We start from the raw sequence: 22,184 nt of genomic DNA, 5'->3' as shown, positions 1-22,184 counted from the left end.
CACAGTTGCAACAGTGAGTTAGCAAAGTGTCCAGTGATGAGGGGGAGGTGAAAGGTTCAATGCTTGTGGAATAATTGTGGGTTTACTCGCTCAGCCTCTGTGAGAGCGGATGAGATTAAACAAGTGTACTATTTTTTCCTGTGGAGGCAGTCCTTTGAGTCTGCCTGATTCATACACACAGAATGGGTGAGATTACGCTCCTAGCATGTTCTCATCGCTGACCAGAAGGAGGGTGAGATGTGAGTTGCCCCAAGCTATGTGGCTCCTATTTTCTTTGCTGCTCCATAAGGAAGTATTTACTCTTGCTTTGGCTCTTCCAGCGCTAAGATTGCCATCGCATCTTTGAAGAGCGGTGAGCCTAATGTTCCATTTGGCAAACCTAAAGTTTACATTTAGCTAAAAGTTTTAGCAGAACACAGTTTATTTAACAGGCTGTCCAGGAGTATATGATTCTCACCCGACTGCACTCGAGCCAACTATTTTCAGTGTCTAATTGTTTATCTAGCTGTGGCAACAACTGGAAAAATATGACTGCTGCAGTGACACAGTTGAACAGGCGAGGCGAATGAAAGCACAACACTGACAGCGATTGTTTTAGACCTTTCAATTGTTCTTCAGCTAGACTGAATGAAATATCGGGAAAGGATGAGAGCCAAAACACAATATATTGGGAATTCAAGTTAGAGTATAATAAGCACAGCAAAACATTTCACAATCTTTGTAAACCTCAGACTTCAGTTTTTTGCACTATTATGGTTACCTGGTATAACCAATTGTTAATTTATTGTATTTTTGAATGTTATATATTTATCTGCGGGTTATTGCATCGACAGGCCAGTTAAGCCGCTGCTAGTAAGAATTTCATTGTTTCATTGCTGGTACATATAACAATTGTACACTCTTGTCTTGATTCTTGACCTTTACTAATTCTGGAGAGAGCTGAACAAGTGAGGTTAAGCCAGATCATGAGGTTTTCTGAACTGTTACATGGTCCAATTAAATCTATGTCATTGTCAGTGCTGGGATGGACTCTGCTGTTCTTTTTAGCTAAATTATGAATTACAAATTAAATTGTTCTTTAGGATAAATAGAGTGAAAAAATGCTTTTGCATTCAATATTAAAATGCAATTATTTCATAATTAAAGTAGTTGGGACGATTCCTTGGAGTGCAGGAGGATGAAATGTGTACTTACAGAGGTGCATAAGAACATGAGGGGGAATACATAGGTTAAATACACAGAGCCTTTTACCCAGAGTAGGGGAGTCAAGAACCAGAGGACATAGGACATAAGGTGAGAGGGGAAAGATTTAATAAGAACCCGAGGGGCAGGTTTTTCACACAGGTATATGGACTGAGCTGCCAGAGGAGATAATTGAGGGAGGGACCGTCAAAACATTTAACAGACATTTGGACAGATACATGGATAGGAAAGGTTTAGAAGGATATGGGCCAAACACAGGCAGGTGGGACTAGTGTAGATGGAGCATCTTGGTCGGTGTGGATAGGTTGGGCTGAAGGGCCAGTTTCCATGCTGTATGACTCTAGGAGAAGACTGGCTTTAATGCTGAAACTGTATAATGGCCACTGTAGGATATATTAGCCAAATACATCCTGGAATGGTCTTTGAGGACAGGATTAATAAATAATTCATAATTAATACTATTGTTAGATAATGTCATATTCGACAATTCATTAGGGTTCAGAAAGGGGGAGGGAGGGAGGAGGTGCTGCACCAATGCAGGAGAGGTTTGGGCCCAACGGGTCCTCTTGGTCTAGTTCTGTATTAAAAGCAGTACGATTCTCTGACTGTGAAAAACGTTTTGACTACTGAAAGGCACATTAGTACTGTAGTGGCTTTTCCATCTGAGAGCTGGGATCTGTAAACACCCCACAGTAGGATCTGCTGCGACTCTGCATGTGTGATAAAGGTGCTCATAACGCTTACCGGAAACGGTGGTTTGTATTTCCTGCCTGGAGTTCTTGTTCTGTTCAGAGGTGACCTATCCATGTGATACTGGGCTGTGGCAAGCGGTGGGCTTCCAATAATAAATTGGCCAAAATTATTTTTGCAATTCCTGCTGTTCGGGTGCTGCAGGGAAAATTTTGTCGGCATCTTTCTGGGTGCGGCCGCCGGTGACCAAGTCAACGGGTGCCTTCTACCCGCTTCCTCACCGTCAGTGTTGTTACAGAGAGGAGAGTGCCTCGGTCCAGTGATGTGAGGCAGTCTTGTGAAGCTGGTACTAAAACATTTCTCATTCTGTCGACTTCTGTAGGGATTAACCGGTGACGAAGCTGGCCTCTCGTCTAGGAATCGGGATTGGACATGGAACTTGTTCCGGAGATACGGTATTGAAGGAAGCTTCTGACTCTCGCTTTCATCAGATGATGAGAGTTCATCGTCCTCTGAGTAACCATCGTCACTCTCCGAGTCTGACTTGTACACAACCTTTGAGCAAACATGTCTAATATCTGTCACACTGAAACTCCTGCACTTCCTGGTGCTCAGCACTGAATATCTCATTTGTGGTTTGGTCGGGCGCGATTCATAATTTGTTTCATCTGCTCCCTCAATATCGGAAAATGCAAGCCAGAATGGTGGACATGATGGGACAATCCTTGGTGCTTCCTTGAGGAATTGGTTTTGCACCCATTCCAAGACCTTCTTTTCCAGCGTAAAGTCGTACTGTAGAAAATAAAACAGCGTTTCACATGAATCATCAACAAAGCATCAATATTGTTGTTCCAAATATCACGTAGAGGTGTTAAATTGGCCACAAGGCTTCTCATGATCTCCTGAGTACCATGGCTAGACACAAAATGCTGGAGTTACTCAGCGGCTCAGGCAGCATCTCTGGAGAGAAGGAATGGGTGATGTTTCGGGTCGAGACCCTTCTTCATACCTTCCATCTGAAGAAGGGTCTCGACCCGAAATGTCACCCATTCCTTCACTCCTGAGATGCTGCCTGACCCACTGAGTTATTCCAGCATTTTGTGTCTACCATCAATTTGAACCAGCATCTGCAGTTATTTTCCTACACACCTGAGTACCATGAATCATCTGCCAGTTCCATGGTCACAGTTTAAGAATAAGGGGTAGGCCATTTAGAACGGAAATGAGGAAAAACTTTTTCAGTCAGAGAGTTGTGAATCTGTGGAATTCTCTGCCTCAGAAGGCAGTGGAGGCCAATTCTCTGAATGCATTCAAGAGAGAGCTAGAGCTCTTAAGGATAGCGGAGTCAGGGGGTATGGGGAGAAGGCAGGAACGGGGTACTGATTGAGAATGATCAGCCATGATCACATTGAATGGCGGTGCTGGCTCGAAGGGCCGAATGGCCTACTCCTGCACCTATTGTCTATTGTCTATTGAATATGTGGATTGCTCTGCAGAAACTAATGGCAATAGTTCAGAGCTTTAAATCAATTTCTCAAATAGCCAAATAACCTTTTCTTACTTGGCGATAAGTCTAATGGTCGATCATAGTTCACTCTCAGTCATATACCCACATTGTTCATGGTTATTCAGAGATTATCTTGTAGAAACAAGGAACTGCAGATGATGGTTTACAAAGGAGGACACAAAGTGCTGGAGTAACTCAGCGGATCAGGCAGCATTTCTGGAGAAAAAGAATAGGTGATGTTTCGGGTCGACACCCTTCTTCAGACGTCACCTATTGCTTTTCCCCAGAGTCGCTGCCTGACTCGTTGAGTTACTCCAGCATTTTGTGTCTATCTTGGGCATAAACCAGCATCTGCAGTTCCTTCCTACACACAAATACTCCGCACTGAAAGACATGCACCAATGTGTAGTCACCGAGTTACCCACGAGATACCCACTGTGCTGCCTAAAAACATTGGAGAAGTTGCATTTAGAAAACATTGATTTTTAATGAGTTAGTGATAATTACTGCTCTCTAACCCTTAAGCTTTAATTTTACAGCTGTGGAATCCAATACATTCACAATTAGTTAATGTGAGGAATTTGGAAAAAAAGCATCACCTAATATTTGATATCTCTCCCTTTTAATTCCATCAGTTTCACAAATGGTTATTTTACGTTTTGTTCATGATGCTCCCTCAAATTAAATCCAGTTTAAACTTCCACGTTTACAATGTGTTGCTGAGTGAGCATTGGTTGAAAAACTTTATTGTTTCTTAACCTATTTAAAGACCCCATTGATCATCTGTAAAGGGGGTCAATGCTGGATCAAAGGGCAGATTAGTAAATGTCCCTACTAAGATGCTGCAAAAAAACTTACTAAGAGCCATCACTGAGCTGAATTAATGCTGAATTAATTAACGAATGGGCCATAAAACTTCAGCCATTGACCGTAAAATACAAGACGACTAGGAGAATCTAGAACTAGAGGTCATATCCTCAGAATTAAAGGACGTTCTTTTAAGAAGGAGATGAGGAGGAATTTCTTTAGTCAGAGGGTGGTGAATCTGTGGAATTCTTTGCTACAGAATGCTGTGGAAGCCGTCAGTGGATATATTTAAAGCAGAGAAAGATACGGGTGTCAGAGGTTACGGGGAGAAGGCAGGAGAATGGGGTTAGGAGGGAGAGATAGATCAGCCATGATTGAATGGCGGAGTAGACTTGATGGGCCGAATGGCCTTATTCTGCTCCTATCACTTATGATTATGATGATCTTATGACAATACATCCTTTGATAGTTGCTGGATGGAAGAGAGAAAACCAAGTATTGGCAATACTTCTGATTCCCTGAACTTTGTGCTATAACAGAAATACTGATATCCGGACTCTTTTTTAGCCAAAAAGGTGCTGGTAAAAACATATGTCATGTTGCAGGGAAACAAAATAATGATGTTGAACTTTTTAGAGGTACTGTAACAAGAACAGCATCACCAATAGATGCTTCAAGGCCCATGCCTTTGTAAAGGAAGGGCAGGGAATGTGGAGGAAGTAGGCAGGTAGGTCAACCCAGAGCACAAGCCAAGAAATGGTTAAAAATGTAGGATTTCCTTTGTTCCAAAGTTAGAAAATGAACCTATTCATCTATTTTACGACTTGGAAAACTTCAGAACGCCGTTTCCCTTGGTAAAAATGAAATGATAAACCAAATCTCAGAATGATGGATCAAAGTACAAAAGTATAAAATGTAACTGGAAACAATGATCTGAAAAGATTTCCAAATCTGGAGCTGATTTAGCATTAAATTATTTACACAACGTATTGGAAAGTAAGCAAAACCAAATCGCATGTTATAGTTGCTACCAGATGAAAGGTCTACTTCAAACAGCAAATGTTGGCAACACATCTCCTCAGTATATTCAGGCCAACTCAGCTTACCAGAGAGTCTATAGGTCAGTTTAATAGTCCATTGAGCATTGCAAGTAGCTTTTAGCTGAGAGCACAACAATAATCCCTTTATCCCCAGTCAATTGTAGTGGAATATTCATGAGACTTTTTATATGAATAACCAGATATTATTATAGAACTGAGAATTTCATCTCAAGTAAAGTATTAGGTAGTCCTAAATGTAGAAATTGTCTGAAGAAGGGTCTCAACCTGAAACATCGCCTATCCATGTTCTCCAGAGTTGCTACCTGAGCAGTTGAGTTGCTCCAACAGTTTGTAGTCCAAATCAGGCTGAACTAAATAATAGTGGACCAAAACACTATAGACAATAGACAATAGACAATAGGTGTAGGAGTAGGCCATTCGGCCCTTCAAGCCAGTACCGCCATACAATGTGATCATGGCTGATCATTCTCAATCAGTACCCTGTTCCTGCCTTCTCCCCATAGCCCCTGACTCCGCTATCCTTAAGAGCTCTATCTAGCTCTCTCTTGAATGCATTCAGAGAATTGGCCTCCACTGCCTTCTGAGGCAGAGAATTCCACAGTTTCACAACTCTGACTGAAAAAGTATTTCCTCATCCCCGTTCTAAATGGCCTACCCCTTATTCTTAAACTGTGGCCCCTTGTTCTGGTCTCCCCCAACTTTGGGAACATGTTTTCTGCCTCTAACGTGTCCAACCCCTTAATAATCTTATACGTTTCGATGAGATCCCCTCTCATCCTTCTAAATTCCAGTGTATACAAGCCTAGTCGCTCCAGTCTTTCAACATACGACAGTCCCGCCATTCCGGGAATTAACCTAGTAAACCTACGCTGCACGCCCTCAATAGCAAATATCAGATAGAAATTCATTCAGGGTCATAGGCAGAAAAGGTAGACTACATGGGAATGTGCACAGTGCACTCCTTTTACTTAAATGCAAATATTAAACTGAACTTTCCTGAATCCTCACCGGTTCAAACCGCATGGAAGCAGGCTGCATGTTGGCCATCAGGCACTCACTCTGAACTCTAAAGAATAGCCTCCTAATGTCGGCCAGGAGAGACCCAGCAAAGTCTTGGCGAAGATAGACACAAAATGCTGGAGTGACTCAGCGGGTCAGGCAACATCTCTGAAGAAAAGGAATAGGTGACATTTCGGGTCGAGACCCTTCTTCAGAATGTGAGTTGTAAGCCTCGGTGACCCTGGGAATTCTCAGCCCACAGGAGAGTAAAAGTAATCATTAAAAAAAAAAAAAAAATGTCTTTCAGTAATTTGTAAGTATTTGAATGTGTTTTTAATTAAACTTATTTTGGTTTTCAAAATGTAAATAGTAACTTTATTTTCATTCATTTTCTTTTATTTTATAAGTTCATAAGTTGTAAGAGCAGAATTTGCCCATTTGGCCCATACTCCACCATTCAATTATGGCTGATCTATATCTTTCCCTCTCAATTCCATTCTCCTGCCTTCTCCCCATAACCCCTGACACCCGCACTAATCAAGAATCTATCAATCTCCACCTTAAAAATAGCCATTGACTTGGCCTCCACAGCCTTCTGTGGCAATGAATTCTGCAGATTCACCGCCCTCTGACTAAATAAATTCCTCTTTATCGCCTTTCTAAAGGTACATCCTTTTATTCTAAGGCTGTGGTTTCTGGATCGAGACTCTCCCACTAGTGGGAACATCCTCTCCACATCCACTCTATCCAAGCCTTTCACTATTTGGTGGGTTTCAATGAGGTCCTCCCTTATCCTTCTAAACTCCAGTGAGTAAACGCCCAGTGCTGTCAAACACTCATCACATGTTGGAGTTTTAATAGATTTATATTTATATGTTTCTTGTTTCAATAGATTTTAGATGTATCTGAATGTCTGTGTGGAGACAAGGTAAATCCTTCCAGAATGTAACACTTCCATTGAGCTGTACTGAGGGGGCGATGCTGGAATTTCCCAGTGTCATTGCCAGCTTGTTTGGGGTTTCCATTTACTGTACGTGGAGGGAAAGCAGGAGACTTGTCTTTCCACATGTACCTGCAGAAGGTCTTATCACTGCACAGGTCCTCCCCTCTGAGGGTCTCTGCACAGGACCACACACCTATGCCCAGCCCACTGTACAGTTAGTAAGAGGGAAACGTGAACGTAATCCATTGCCTGCACTTCCACTGACTGACTGTTAGTTATAGAGTCACAGAGTCTTACAGTGTGGAAACAGGCCCTTCAGCCCAACTTGCTCACACCAGCCATGTCCCATCTACACGAGTCCCACCTGCCTATGTTTGGCCCATATCCCTCTAAACCTTTCCAATCTATGTACTTGTCTAAATGTTTCTTAAACATCGCAATAGTACTTGCCTCAATCACCTCCTCTGGCAGCACGATCCATACCCCCACCTCTCCTTTGTGTGAAAAAGTAACCCCGCAGGTTCCTATTAACTCTTTCTCCCCTCACCTGAAACCTGTGTCCTCTGGTTCTCGATTCCCCTACTCTGGGCAAGTTCCAGCTTGAAGCTGATATCCTCATCGTGTCAGGCACACTATTACCTCAAAGATTCAGAAACAAGTTAATATATCTTTAATTTCCAACATATCTGTTAATATTATAACAAATGTCCTTCTTTTGAATTTATGCTTGATAAAAGGAAGTTACGCTCCAAGCCATTACTTTTGATTCCTGAGCAGGTTAACACCACAGATTATTTTCCCGTGGTCCCTGTAACATTACAACCACGTTGACCCAAAATGACTTTTGCAAATCTACTCCATTCAAATAACTACTTATCCATTTCATATGTCATCTGCTTTTCTTAACGTTTAGTTTTAGAGATACAGCGCAGAAACAGGCCGTTCAGCCCACCGAGTCCATACCGACCAGCGATCCCACATACTAACACTATCCAACACATAAAAGGGACAATTTACAATTTACAATTATACAAAGCCAATTAACCTACAAATCTTTGGAGTGTGGGAGGAAACCGGAGATCCCAGAGGAAAACCCATGCAGGGAGAACGTACAAACTCCACACAGACAGCACCTGTTGTCAGGATCAAACCCGGGTCTCTGGCGCTGTAAGGCAGCAACACTACCGCTGTGGTAATCCCAGAGGCCTCACAAGAACAATTGGCATTTATATCACGCTTGCAAGAGCATGTTGTCACACTCGGGGGCCCAGAACTACACTGCGACCACCCCTCAGTTCAAACCCTGCTCTTTGTCCAAGTCTCTCCTTCCACAGGGAGAATCAAAGACTCTTTTGTTCTGAACTCTAATCTTTCTTGAGATTTTCTCGGTATCTTTTGCTTGAAATGCCAAATTAGCTTTTACCAAAAAGTTAAAAAGGTCCAGTGTGATTTATATCAACTAACAGATGAATGTTCGGGTACAGTTTTGCATTTGATCATCAAGCAGCTTGATATGGACTGCATTTTTTTTGTGAATACTTGATAATCATTTATACTTTTGCCAAAAGACATCCTTTGATCGTGTAGCCATAACTCACATTTCCTCCATGGATATACATTACTTTTCTCTTGAACCAGATTACATTTCAGCTTCCATACCTTTGTCATCAATATCCCTGGATTGGTCACATCTGTGGAGATTGATTTACCACCAGTACATTTACTAACTACATTTCTTCATCTCATGCAAGGGCAGTATTAACAGCAAGCGTTCAGTAGAAACAACTCTACCAGGCACTGATCTCCAACTTAGGGTGGATTGTTTTTACATAAGTAATTTATTTTCCCTCTATCGCTGAACAAATTTTGTAATTCACCTGATGTGAGTCCCATTGATATGGCCAGCAGTTAGTGCGTTTGCCTAAGTCACCTCAAACTGAGTGGTAAACCTTCTCCCCTCTCTATCTCACAGCCAACAATGGGCCATTGTGGGCTCCACCTTTCCTTGATTATCATTGCTTTTTGCATATCTTTCTATCATTTGGCCTGAGTACCATCTATACCTCCCGTTCCCCTTTTCCCTGACTCTCAGTCAGAAGAAGGGTTTTGACTCGAAACATCACCGATTCCTTTTCTCCAGAGATGCTACTTGTCCCGTTGATCTACTCCAGCTTTTTATGATGGATTGAATGATGGATAAGGGACAAGAGATTACTTCCATTTTTGTTTCTTGTATTCCTTTACTAAAAATAACAAAAGATCACTCTTCAGTTTGGATAGTTAAATAAACTCAAATTTATAAAATGAATCGTGCTGCATTTTCACAATATTTTATGATTTCATTAAAGGAACTGCAGCTACATTTCTGCACGTGGAAATAAATAATGGATTCGTGAGAGAGAGGAAGTGAGAGGAATGGTTTTTGGTAAAAATTGCCAGGATCCTAATTGTTGCCAGTTAATGCTCGAAGTTGGTCAGTTGGACATACATTGGGACAAAATTCAGTTCTTGACATTCTGATAAATTAATATCGGCTTCCATTAATTTTGGAATTCATTATTCAACTCAATAAGAAGACAAATGGTAATAGTTCAATGCAGTAGAATGTCTCACAATAACAAACTGAACATTGAAAAGGGTTGTTCTGGGTGGAAGCTGTAACATTTCTAAGGTATTAGTTTATTCAACAGCAATAAAATTCTATTAAAACAAACTTCACACCTCGCCGGCACACTACCTAATGCACAGTAGAATTAGAGTTATAAAGTCATACAGCATGGAGACAGGCCCTTCTGCCTATCTTGTCCATGCCGACCCAGATGCCCCATCTAAGCAGAGAGTTATAGAGCCCGGATACAGTCCCTTTAGCCCATCTCGTCTGAACAAGATGCCCCATCTGAGCATAGAGTCATACAGCATGGAAGCAGGCTGTTCAGAATTCATGCCCCAGGACATCTCATTACCTGTGTGTGTGCCGCTGTCTCAGTATTTTCAGGCACACAGGGGAACGATCGTGCAGAGCTCAATCTAAGTTCTTCCAAAGGAACTCTCTGGAACGTTTGAGAAATTTGAAAAGGTACTTCATCCAAGTAGGTTGAGGCTCCTGCAGAAACAATAAGATTCAGTGAACGAAAAGGTAAAGCTGCACTGTAGACATGATTAGCAGACAATGCTTTTGCTCACACATCCTCACCGTTTAAAAGTATGCAGCCCAATAAGGTTCTGAGAACACAAACAAAAACTCAGTAAGACAGGCGGCATCTGGGAGAGGGAAACGGCCAACCATTCAACTCTGACCCTTACGCAGACCAGACACGTCAACTGTTCCTTTCTCCACAGATGCTGCTTAACTTGCCAAGATTTCCAGCATTTTCTGAGTTTGTTTCAGATTTCCAGCAACTACTGTTTGTACTGGTTGTTAATGTGTGTAGGGTAGTGTAAGTGAGCGGGGATCGCCGGTTGGCGCGGACTAGGTGGGCCAAAGGGCAGGTTTCCACGCTGTTTCTCTAAGCAATAGACAATAGGTGCAGGAGGAGGCCATTCGGCCCTTCGAGCCAGCACCGCCATTCAATGTGATCATGGCTGATCATTCTCAATCAGTACCCCGTTGCTGCCTTCTCCCCATACCCCCTGACTACGCTATCCGTAAGAGCTCTATCTAGCTCTCTCTTGAATGCATTCAGAGAATTGGCCTCCACTGCCTTCTGAGGTAGAGAATTCCACAGATTCACAACTCTCTGACTGAAAAAGTTTTTCCTCATCTCAGTTCTAAATGGCCTACCCGTTATTCTTAAACTGTGGCCCCTTATTCTGGACTCCCCCAACATTGGGAACATGTTTCCTGCCTCTAACGTGTCCAACCCCTTAATAATCTTATACATTTCGATAAGATCTCCTCTCATCCTTCTAAACTAAACTATAGTATAGACACAGGGTTGGGAGTGGGTGCAAAAGGCTTGTTTCTGGACTATATGGATCTTTGACTCCAAACTTACACCATCACCAGATGACAACATTCCAATCATCTCAGTATACTTTGTCAAGCAAGAAGTTGATTTTAGTGAAGGGAAACAAACTGTTCTGACTGAATAGCCCTTTGCTTATTTAAATGGATGATGTTGGCTGGAATTGGCATGATTTTCTCCATTGTACTTAGGAATGTATATAATGGCACAGGGAATGTCTACCATATGCATTGAGGTTATAACCAAGCTGCCTGAATCTTTGAGTCAAGAGCACCAAGCATGTTTTCATTGCCTTGGTATATTTTGATTTGGGATATTTTGACTGGATATTTTTCCAATGACTTTGGATTTTTACCAGAATAACTTCCAATGTTCCAGATAATTAACATAATTTACGAGCTTTCGTTTTCTTCATTGCTAGTTGTTTCCTGGCAGATCATGTTGTGCACAGGAGATCTTATGATTATTCTGGAAATAGTTTATTCTGTTTAGCTGAGAAACCGAGCTAAAATGCTCAGGTCTAACACTAAAACTAAGGTTAAAAAAAAAAGATTTAGATTGCATCGTAACAGAAAGTAGTAGAGTAGGAAGGAAGTCGGGATGCTGGTTTACACCAAAGATAGACCCAAAATGCTGGAGTAACTCAGCGGGTCAGGCAGCATCTCTGGAGAAAAGGAACAGGTGGCGTTTCGGGTTGAGACCTTTCTTCAGACACGTTTCGGATGAAGACTGAAGAAGGATCTCAACCCAAAATGTCACCTATCCCTTTTAACAGTAAGTAGCATTTGTGCCAGAGATATACCACAGGTATAAAGTAGTTTTATTTTACAACAGCAATGCAGACAGCAACAGAAGGCTTTGCAACACTACCTCCATGCAGAAACAGACAATGAATATTGCCCCTGCCAGCGTTATGTGCCGATGAAAATGAACGTGAATCATCCATAATCATGACCACCATCTCCCCAATGTTTATATCAAAGTGTTTCATTGGAAAGTATGAAAGGTGTGGCCTTCAGGGCTGGTTTTAATGAGCTGGGAGTCAAGGGGGAATTTTCCAGGTGATGCCCCATAATTGTCTTGAGGTTTTATTTGTTCTTTTGGAACTCCCATGAGATTAAAGGCTTTGGCTGTTGCACCATCTTGTCAGACTCGTGAAGCACGCTGGACGGAGCAGATGGTTAACACTCTTACTTTTCATTCGAAGATTGCCACGGAGACAACACATTACCTGCGAGCTGCCAGATCCCACCCCCACAGATGTTTAGGTTGGAAGTGCAGATGATCCATTTAATTAGAGGAAAGGCCATGATTGCCTTGGTGTGTGTGTGTGTTGCTTTGGGAAATAACTTACCCAAGCTGCTGCCAACCTCATTTTCCGAACTACTCATTGTTCTCACTCTCCCAATGTACTCTGAAAGGAAGGAAACAATTAGATTACAATATATTAAAAACATTGGAAGATGTGGTGTTGTGTCAATCAAATGATAACCCCACTTCAGTGATACACCAACAACGTAGATTGAATGTGGGGCGGTCTTGTGCAGAACTGTAGGGAAGCCGTCCTTCGTCAGCTCATGAATTACAGTCATTGAGCCCTACAGCACGGAAACAGGCCCTTATAATATTGCCATGTACAAATGGGCTGCTTGCTTCCGATATTACAAAGGTGATGACACCTTTTAATTAGCATTTAATTAGCTATGAAGCACTCTCTTGAGGGGTGGGGTGGGACAGGACAAATACTTAGAGAAAGCCTAACATTGCACAATAGAGACATACGGCAGCCTCATCTACACCACCATTCGGACCATATCCCTCTAAACCTTGTGTAGGAAGGAACTGCAGATGCTGGTTTACACCGAAGATAGGCATAAAAAGCTGGAGTAACTCAGCGGGTCAGGCAGCATCTCTGGAGAAAAGGAATAGGTGACGTTTCGGATCGAGACCCTTCTTCAGACACAGAAGGGTCTCGACCTGAAACGTCACCTATTCCTTTTCTCCAGAGGTGCTGCCTGACCCGCTGAGTTACTCCAGGTTTTTGTGTCCATCTTCCCTCTAAGCCTTTCACATCCATGTACCTGCCCAAATGTCTTTTAAATGTTATAGTACCTGCCTCAACTACTTCCTCAGGCACTTGTTCCATACACCCAGCACCAGCTATGTTTGAAGTGTGTTATCTGTCTGCCTCTGTTTCGGGTAGTGTACAGACCAGGCAATCCTGAGCTATTAATTAACGATGCGGGGTTATGATGGATCTGAGTGTTTAAAAATAGCGCAGCTTGGAAACCAGTTACTCACACCCTGGATTATTCCATTGACCGGGGAACCTCGACGTCAGCAGATTCGACATCAGTCGACCGATTCTTCCCACCAATGAGCAGACGTACACGGGGCCAACAAAAAAAACCGCTAATGCTTGCAACTTATCTTTATGTGATTAACAACCCCTGCTCAACTTGCTCTCCTGACCTTGACACGTGCTCACAAACAGGTCTGTCCCCAGCCCTACTCACACTTATATATAAACGCTTCAGGGATCTTAATGCACAAAGAAGCTCTGGAACCAAATCCCTCCCACCTCCCCCATATGTCTCTTATTCTCATAGGTCTCAGATATATTTGGCAATAAGCTGTCAATATTTATATTAATAATTCTATCATTGGCCCAGAGAAAGCTCTAGTTGTTTTCAGTGTTTCCAGTACTGGACAATACCACTGCATTCTTTAGACTTTAGAGACACAGTATGCAAACAGGCCCTTCGGCCCACCAAGTCCGTACCGACCCCGTACACTAACACTATCCTACACACACTGGGGACAATTTACAATTTTACCAAAGGCAATCAACCTACAAATCTGTACTTTGGAGTATGGGAAGAAACCGGAGCACCCGGAGAAAACTCACACGGACACACGGCGAACATACTAACTCCATACAGATAGCACCCAAAGTCAGGATTGAACCAGGGTCTCTGGCGCTGTAAGGCAGCGACTCTACCGCTGTGCCACCATGCCACCCTGGACCATTGATGTGTAGTGGATTGATCAAGAGACTGCGACCTATTGGAAGCCTTTGGAGGAATTGGTGAACTGTCTGACCCAAAAGCTTAATTCTGGGTGAAGTTTCTTCTCCAAATAGGTGCTTGGCCTCCAGGAAATGACAGTACTTTAATTAAACTGCGGGACCGAACAGCATCTCAGAAAATGAGAAACGCCAAACTCTTTCCTCATTCAAAGCAGCATTTCCAGAGTTTTCTGTTTTTATTTCATATTTCCAGCAATCCCATAATAGTGTTTAGTTTTTCAATTGTGTCACAAGGTTTTTATTTGTGAGAAGTTAAAGGAATTTAGAAACCATTAAATATAATTGAGATCAATAAGCCCAACAACATTCTTAGATAATGATCACAAATAGTAAGCCAGAGGGTTTTTTTTTAACATGGAGGGGGTGGCACAGTGGTAGAGTTGTTGACCAGAGTCCCAGGGTTCGATCCTGATTACGGGTGCTGTCTGGACTGAGTTTGTACATTTTCCCCAGTGTGCAGGATAGTGCTAGTGTACGGGGATCAATGGTCGGTGCAGTTGACCAAAGGCCTGTATGTGCTCTCTCTAAACCAAACCAAATGAAGAACAAAGCCATAGAAACAACGTTAACGATCCAGGGCTTCCCCAAAATATAAGTGCAAGATTTAAGAATGATTTTCTTGTTTGCATTAACTTGTCAGAGAGAGAGAACTGGGTCTCTTCAAGGAGCGCATGGAAAATTGCGTTGAATACGTTTTCCCAGGACTCTGATTTATCATATCATATTATATCATATATATACAGCCGGAAACAGGCCTTTTCGGCCCTCCAAGTCCGTGCCGCCCAGCGATCCCCGTACATTAACACTATCCTACACCCCACTAGAGACAATTTTTACATTTACCCAGCCAATTAACCTACATACCTGTACGTCTTTGGAGTGTGGGAGGAAACCGAAGATCTCGGAGAAAACCCACGCAGGTCACGGGGAGAACGTACAAACTCCTTACAGTGCAGCACCTGGAGTATTTTACATAAGACGTACAGACAGTAAACATCATGTTCACCACCCATTATAAAGCATCACGGAAACAGGCAATAACTAACCCAGATATGATTGAATTATATGCCTCGAGAATTCACCCAATTCCAGCAAGCACTTTGGAAAAAGATTACACAATGCAAAGTTCACTAACTTTTAAACATTTATATACCTATAGCCTCTGTTCCCTTTATTTACTGTTCCACAATTCATGTCCCCTAAAAATTACACACTAAATTCAGTTCAAAACTGGACAGCATCGAATCTCATATTTTGCTTGGGCAGCCTACAGCCCATTGCTATGAATATTGATTTCTCTAACTTCAGGTAGCCCCGGCATTCCCTCTCTTTCTATCCCTCCCCCACCCAAGTCGCACTAGCTTCTCGTTTTCATCTAACAAACAGCTTACAATGGCCTGTTTCCTTTATCATCGTTACTTTTTTGCATATCTTTCTTTATCTCTCTACATCATCACCGATACCTCTTTTTTCCCTTATTCCTAACCGTCAGAAGAAGGGTCTCGACCCGAAACGTCACCCATTCCTTCTCTCCAGAGATGCTGCCTGTCCCGCTAAGTAACTCCAGCTTTTTGTGTCTATCTTCAGTTTAAACCAGCATCTGCAGTTCCATCCTACACAAATACATGTAAGACGTTTTAATTTTATATTTCTCATGTATCGTGGTTCCATTAGATGCATAAATATTTTAAATAAAGTATATTATGCAAATAAATAATAATTCATCATATTGTTATGCCCATAATAATGTTAACATTTGCTTACTGTTGGAAATCCGGACTGGAAGTCAATTGTGCACTTCAAAATATCTTCAAGGCAAGCACTGATACCAGATACAGTTCTACTACTGGGAGGCTGATGGTTATCTGATTCTTTATGTGGCAGAGTCGGTGATTACTGTTAAAGCTTCTTAGGATAATGAACAATGTAAAATGTCCTCATGCAAGAGGATAGAAACACAGCTCCCACCTATTATCTGTGTAAATACCATCCCTGGTGCCTCCCCTATATGGTTACGTGCTCAGAGTGTGCCTTAAGCTCAGGAGAATGCCGCAGGGCCCTTCACAGAAGCATTAGCAGAAAAAGATTGACTCAGAAACGGACGCATTTACTTCAGATGAGGAGAATCTGGATCAGAATTGTTAGCTAAAAGGAGAATGTTCAAGGAGGAGTGGTTTAAGAAGTTAATGGTGGAGATGGGGGGAAGGGGGAGGAGACCCGGAGACCCAGTTCTGTTTCCCACCACATCCTATCTTTGTCCCGGCCCCTCCCCTGACATCAGTCTGAAGAAGGGTCTCGACCCGAAACGTCTGCCTGACCTGCTGAGTTACTCCAGCATTTTGTGATACCTTTGATTTGAACCAGCATCAGCAGTTATTTCCCTACAGTTCGAGGAACCAATACTCTTTGAGGGTTGTAGGAGCTACAGTGGTAAGCAAGGGGCAATGCCATGGAGGGATAAAACAAATGATTGAGCTGTTTGAAATTGAGATGCTGCTGGATCTGTGAGCCGTTAAAGAACAGAGTTGATGAGAGATCGGTGAATGAAACTTGGAGATAAGGAGGGGGTTCTAGATGAGCTCTATAAAAGGACACAGATGACACAAACTCATTCTCACCTAGCAAGCAGCTAACGAAGGTCTGTTCCCTTTTTCGTTACTCTTTTGCTTTTCTTTCATTTATTTGTTCTATATTTCTCTTCATCACCGTCTATATCTCTTGTTTCCTGACTCTGTCTGAAAAAGGGTCTCGACCTGAAACGTCACCTATTCCTTTTCTTCAGAGATGCTGCCTGACCCGCTGAGTTCTCCAGCTTTTTGTGTCTATCTTTGTGCATTTAAGGAGGTCTGAATCTCCATTGTGTAGGAAGAAAATAAGGGTCTGATGAAGGGTCTCAACCTGAAACGTTACCTATTCCTTTTCTCCAGAGATGCTGCCTGACCCGCTGAGGTACTCCAGTTTTTTGTGTCTATCTTCTGAATCTCCATTGCTTGAATGGATGGTTAAGGAACTGGTCCATCATTTTTGGGAAGTCCAATATTAGTTTAAGTAAATTCAATAATTTAACAGCTGCTTTTATATAACCACCTTCTTACACTGGGAGACTGGGGGACACATGGTCAACCAGGATAGGGCTTGGATAATTGTGTATTAAGGTAGTAACATCACGGATTAAGGTTTCAGAAGCAGACAGGCTGAGGCAGGTCAACGGCAGGGCAAAGAGAATTACAGGCTTCTGTGAGTCTGAACGCTGTTCAATTATGATAAAATAGTGGATTTTCCATCACAAGGAACTAACCATTGGCTATGGACGTTGTTAAATGGATCCCACAAAGTCTGTGGTCACACAATGCTTTGAAAACAAGACATCTGCATAGCACATTTTGACATGGATCAGTGTAGATCATTTTGTGCTAGGTTGTAACAAAATATGGACAACATTACATTGAGATTTCCTACCCGTTTTCCAACTTCAATGAAACAAACTGCAGCAGCATCCCAGCCAACTTGTCGAAGTGCTGGACATTGTCATGGGTACTGGCCTCCCCAGCGTTGAAGGGATATGTAAGGCAGCCAATATATCAAAGACCCACACCACCCTGGCCACGCTCTCATCTCGCTGCTACCACCGCGAAGAAGGTACAGGAGTCTTAAAACCATGACTTCCAGGTTCAAGAACTGCTCCTTTCCAGCAACAATCAGGCTCTTGAACAAGGTACAAAACTAACCTCAGCAAACATGATCTTCTATGCACTTTGTTTTGGTTACACTACAGACTTTGGCTTTACACTATTACGGTTATCAAATATAATGGTTATTAACTTATTGTATATACTTATGTGTTATTGCACTATTCTGTTGCTAGTACATATAACAATTAAACACTCTTGACAAAGTCAAACAGCCCATTAGTTAAACTAGTTCTGAAAAGTAAACAATCCATTTCCAAGTACTTGCTTTTATTTTGAGAATCAAGTAATTGCTCTTGTAAAATATTTCAAGTGTGCAAGTTGCATCCTTGCATATACTGCCACCTGCTGGAGGTGGAATTAAATTTGGTTTCAGATTCCAAACACCAACACTGACTGAACACAGTGTTATTGTGGTCTTGAAGATGCATTTTACCAGTCAGGTCTCAGACGACTCAAATGAAGCAGTTTGATGATTCCGAATCCAGATTTAGATTTCATACTCCTTTTCTCTCTAATCCCATTGCAGGTTGAAAAATTTCCATACCAAAATGATTTCTATAATTGGAGATAAAACATTTTCCCAGGGTGGACGTTAAACACTAGAGGGCTTTGGTTAAAGGTGAGAGAGAGCAAGTATAAAGGGGAGTCGCAACGCAGGTTTTCTTCTTAAACACAGAGTGACAAATGCTCAGAATATGCTGCCAGAGAGGGTGGGAGGAGCAGCTACAATAGAAACGTTTACAAAGCATAGAAGCACACAAATGAACAGGCAAGTAGTAGGTGAATATGGTTCAATGGTGCTTTTATTGTCTTACGTGCTAGAAGCATGTGTAGATGTGATTAGTTTAGGTTGGCATCATGGTTGCTGGAAATATGGCACGCTGAAGAGAGTGCTCCTGTGCTGTATCATTATAAAAGTGGTCCTGGCTGATTGGTGCACATAACTACTAACACTCGAGCAATCAGAAAAATAACCATTTATCTCTTCACCATTTCCGAACAATCTCTCTACCCACATGGTTTCTGTATCCTTGAACATCCACATAACATACATTTTATAACATTCTTGCTGTGGTATTTTATCAAAAGTGTTTCAAGAAGATCATATGCACATTTTATATATTTTTTAAATGAGTCAAATATGCTGTTATCCTGCTTATCCAATCTTCCAACAGCTGAACTCATCCTATCATTGAAGTTCCCTCAGGCGACATATAAGAGGACCTGACAAGGGAGAGGGCAGAGACCTATTCTTGACAAGTGACATGTTCTCACTGGCACTGTCAGGCAAGAGGTACTGAACCTATGAGTCCCACACCACCAGGGTTTAGGAACAGCTACTTTCATACAACCATCAGGTTCTTGAATCGTGCTGGAGAATCCGAACTCTATCCTGGCAACAGAACACTATGTACCACCTCTTGCACTAACATGGACTTGTTTTACCTCATTGCCTAGTTTTAACTTACTGTCTTGTGTTTTTTTTGTAGACTTTTGACTACCTTCACAGAAGCATTAGCAGAAAAAGATTGACTCAGAAAGGGACGCATTTACTTCAGATGAGGAGAATCTGGATCAGAATTGTTAGTTAAAAGGAGAATGTTCAAGGAGGAGAGGTTTAAGAAGTTAATGGTGGAGATGGGGGGAAGGGGGAGGAGACCCGGAGACCCAGTTCTGTTTCCCACCACATCCTATCTTTGTCCCGGCCCCTCCCCTGACATCAGTCTGAAGAAGGGTCTCGACCCGAAACGTCACCCATTCCTTCTCTCCTGAGATGCTGCCTGACCCGCTGAGTTACTCCAGCATTTTGTGATACCTTTGCTTTGAACCAGCATCTGCAGTTATTTTCCTACATTTAGAGGAACCATTACTCTTTGAGGGTTGTAGGAGCTACAGTAGTAAGCAGGGGCAAAGCCATGGAGGGATAAAACAAATGATTGAGCTGATTGAAATTGAGATGCTGCTGGATCTGTGAGCCGTTAGAGAACTTAGTCGATGAGAGATCGGTGAATGGAAGGAATGAACTTGGAGACAAGGAGGGGGTTCTAGATGAGCTCTATAAAAGGACACAGAGATGACACGAACTCATTATAGACAATAGACGCAGAAGGAGGCCATTCGGCCCTTCGAGCCAGCACCGCCATTCAATGTGATCATGGCTGATCATTCTCAATCAGTACCCCGTTCCTGCCTTCTCCCCATACCCCCTGACTCCGCTATCCTTAAGAGCTCTATCTAGCTCTCTCTTGAATGCATTCAGAGAATTGGCCTCCACTGCCTTCTGAGGCAGAGAATTCCACAGATTCACAACTTTCTGACTGAAAAAGTTTTTCCTCATCTCAGTTCTAAATGGCCTACCCCTTATTCTTAAACTGTGGCCCCTTGTTCTGGACTCCCCCAACATTGAGAACATGTTTCCTGCCTCTAACGTGTCCAACCCCTTAATAATCTTATATGTTTCGATAAGATCTCCTCTCATCCTTCTAAATTCCAGTGTATACAAGCCTAGTCGCTCCAGTCTTTCAACATATGACAGTCCCGCCATTCCGGGAATTAACCTAGTAAACCTACGCTGCACGCCCTCAATAGCAAGAATATCCTTCCTCAAATTTGGAGACCAAAACTGCACAGTACTCCAGGTGCGGTCTCACTAGGGCCCTGTACAACTGCAGGACCTCTTTGCTCCTATATTCCTATACTCATTCTCACCTAGCAAGCAGCTAACGAAGGTCTGTTCCCTTTTTCGTTACTCTTTTGCTTTTCTTTCATTTATTTGTTCTATATTTCTCTTTATCACTGTCTATATCTCTTATTTCCTGACTCTCAATCTGAAAAAGGGTGCAGTGGGAGACTGGGGGACACATGGTCAACCAGGATAGAGCTTGGATAATTGTGTATTAAGGTAGTAACATCACGGATTAAGGTTTCAGCAGCAGACGGGCTGAGGCAGGTCAACGGCAGGGCAAAGAGAATTACAGGCTTCTGTGAGTCTGAACGCTGTTCAATTATGATAATTAGACTCATCCCTTCCTACCCAAACCACCCCATCCCCGGGCACTTTCCCCTGCAACCGCAGGAGATGCAACACCTGTCCCTTTACCTCCCCCCTCAACTCCATCCAAGGACCCAAAGAGTCTTTCCAGGTGAGACAGAGGTTCACCTGCACCTCCTCCAACCTCATCTATTGTATCCGCTGCTCTAGATGTCAACTTCTTTACATCGGCGAAACCAAACGCAGGCTCGGCGATCGTTTCGCTCAACACCTTCGCTCAGTCCGCTTTAACCAACCTGATCTCCCGGTGGCTGAGCACTTCAAACTCCCCTCCCACTCCCAGTCTGACCTTTCAGTCATGGGCCTCCTCCAGTGCCATAGTGAGGCCCACTGGAAAGTGGAGGAACAGCACCTCATATTTCGCTTGTGCAGCTTGCAGCCTAGCGGTATGAACATTGACTTCTCCAACTTTAGATAGTTCCTCTGTCCCTCTCTTCCCCACCCCCTTCCCAGTTCTCCCTCTATCTTCCTGTCTCCACCTATATCCTTCCTTTGTCCCACCCCCTGACATCAGTCTGAAGAAGGGTCTCGACCTGAAACGTCACCCATTCCTTCTCTCCTGAGATGCTGCCTGACCTGCTGAGTTACTCCAGCATTTTGTGAAATAAATACCTTCGATTTGTACCAGCATCTGCAGTTATTTTCTTACACTACGTGTCTTACACAGATCATTTTCATTTCTCAATGATGAGAACTTAAGAAATATAGAAAGATATTTTATTTTTCTACCTCATGACCTTCAGCCACATTTCAGCTTAAGATTACCTTTGGTCTCAGCCTCCTTTGTGCTTTGCCACAAGAGACGAATTAGTGGTTTATTAAACTTGTTTTAGTTCTCACATACAGTAAAACCCCAATAATCTGCCACATTTAGGGGCATCGGTGGTGCCAGATCCACAAATTTTTGTATTATTATCTGTTATTATTCATTGTTTGCCACATTACATTGACATTTTCAGCTAATACTGTAAGTTTCCCAATGAAACAGGTACGTTTCAAGTGTGCGAGAAAACCTGGGACTCGGCGAGACAGGAGGAAACGTGCCATCATCTGGTCAGCCATTGGGATTTTCAAATGGTTGCACAGCAGATTCCCTGAGATTTACTGTATTCCTTCCATGGCATCAACGTTTAGCGACATTACGTCATAACTGTGAATCACATACATAAGCCTGCAG

The 22,184-nt window shown here is 42.6% G+C and overlaps 1 protein-coding gene across 2 annotated transcripts in view; it reads right to left on the bottom strand.

Moving 5' to 3' along the window:
* Window positions 1–16,104, bottom strand: part of ubap1lb (ubiquitin associated protein 1-like b) — a 27,365-nt gene extending 11,261 nt beyond the window's left edge. Inside the window, exons 1-4 of one of the 2 annotated variants that reach the window (XM_078427312.1) lie at window positions 16,028–16,104; window positions 12,530–12,589; window positions 10,174–10,313; window positions 1,948–2,685 (exon numbers count right to left, since the gene is read on the bottom strand). In XM_078427312.1, coding sequence (XP_078283438.1) covers window positions 1,948–2,685; window positions 10,174–10,313; window positions 12,530–12,566 — 915 coding nt within the window. In that variant the 5' untranslated portion in view covers window positions 12,567–12,589; window positions 16,028–16,104. Of the gene's footprint in view, window positions 1–1,947; window positions 2,686–10,173; window positions 10,314–12,529; window positions 12,633–16,027 lie in introns of those variants that run through there. The other variant, XM_078427311.1, reaches the window with a different exon arrangement.
* Between the last annotated feature and the right edge of the window lie 6,080 nt (window positions 16,105–22,184).

This window comes from Rhinoraja longicauda, chromosome 33 (assembly GCF_053455715.1).
Source record: "Rhinoraja longicauda isolate Sanriku21f chromosome 33, sRhiLon1.1, whole genome shotgun sequence".
Classification (NCBI taxonomy): domain Eukaryota; kingdom Metazoa; phylum Chordata; class Chondrichthyes; order Rajiformes; family Arhynchobatidae; genus Rhinoraja; species Rhinoraja longicauda.
The sequence above is the reverse complement of the archived record's forward strand: the minus strand, read 5'-3'. Positions and strand labels throughout refer to the sequence as shown.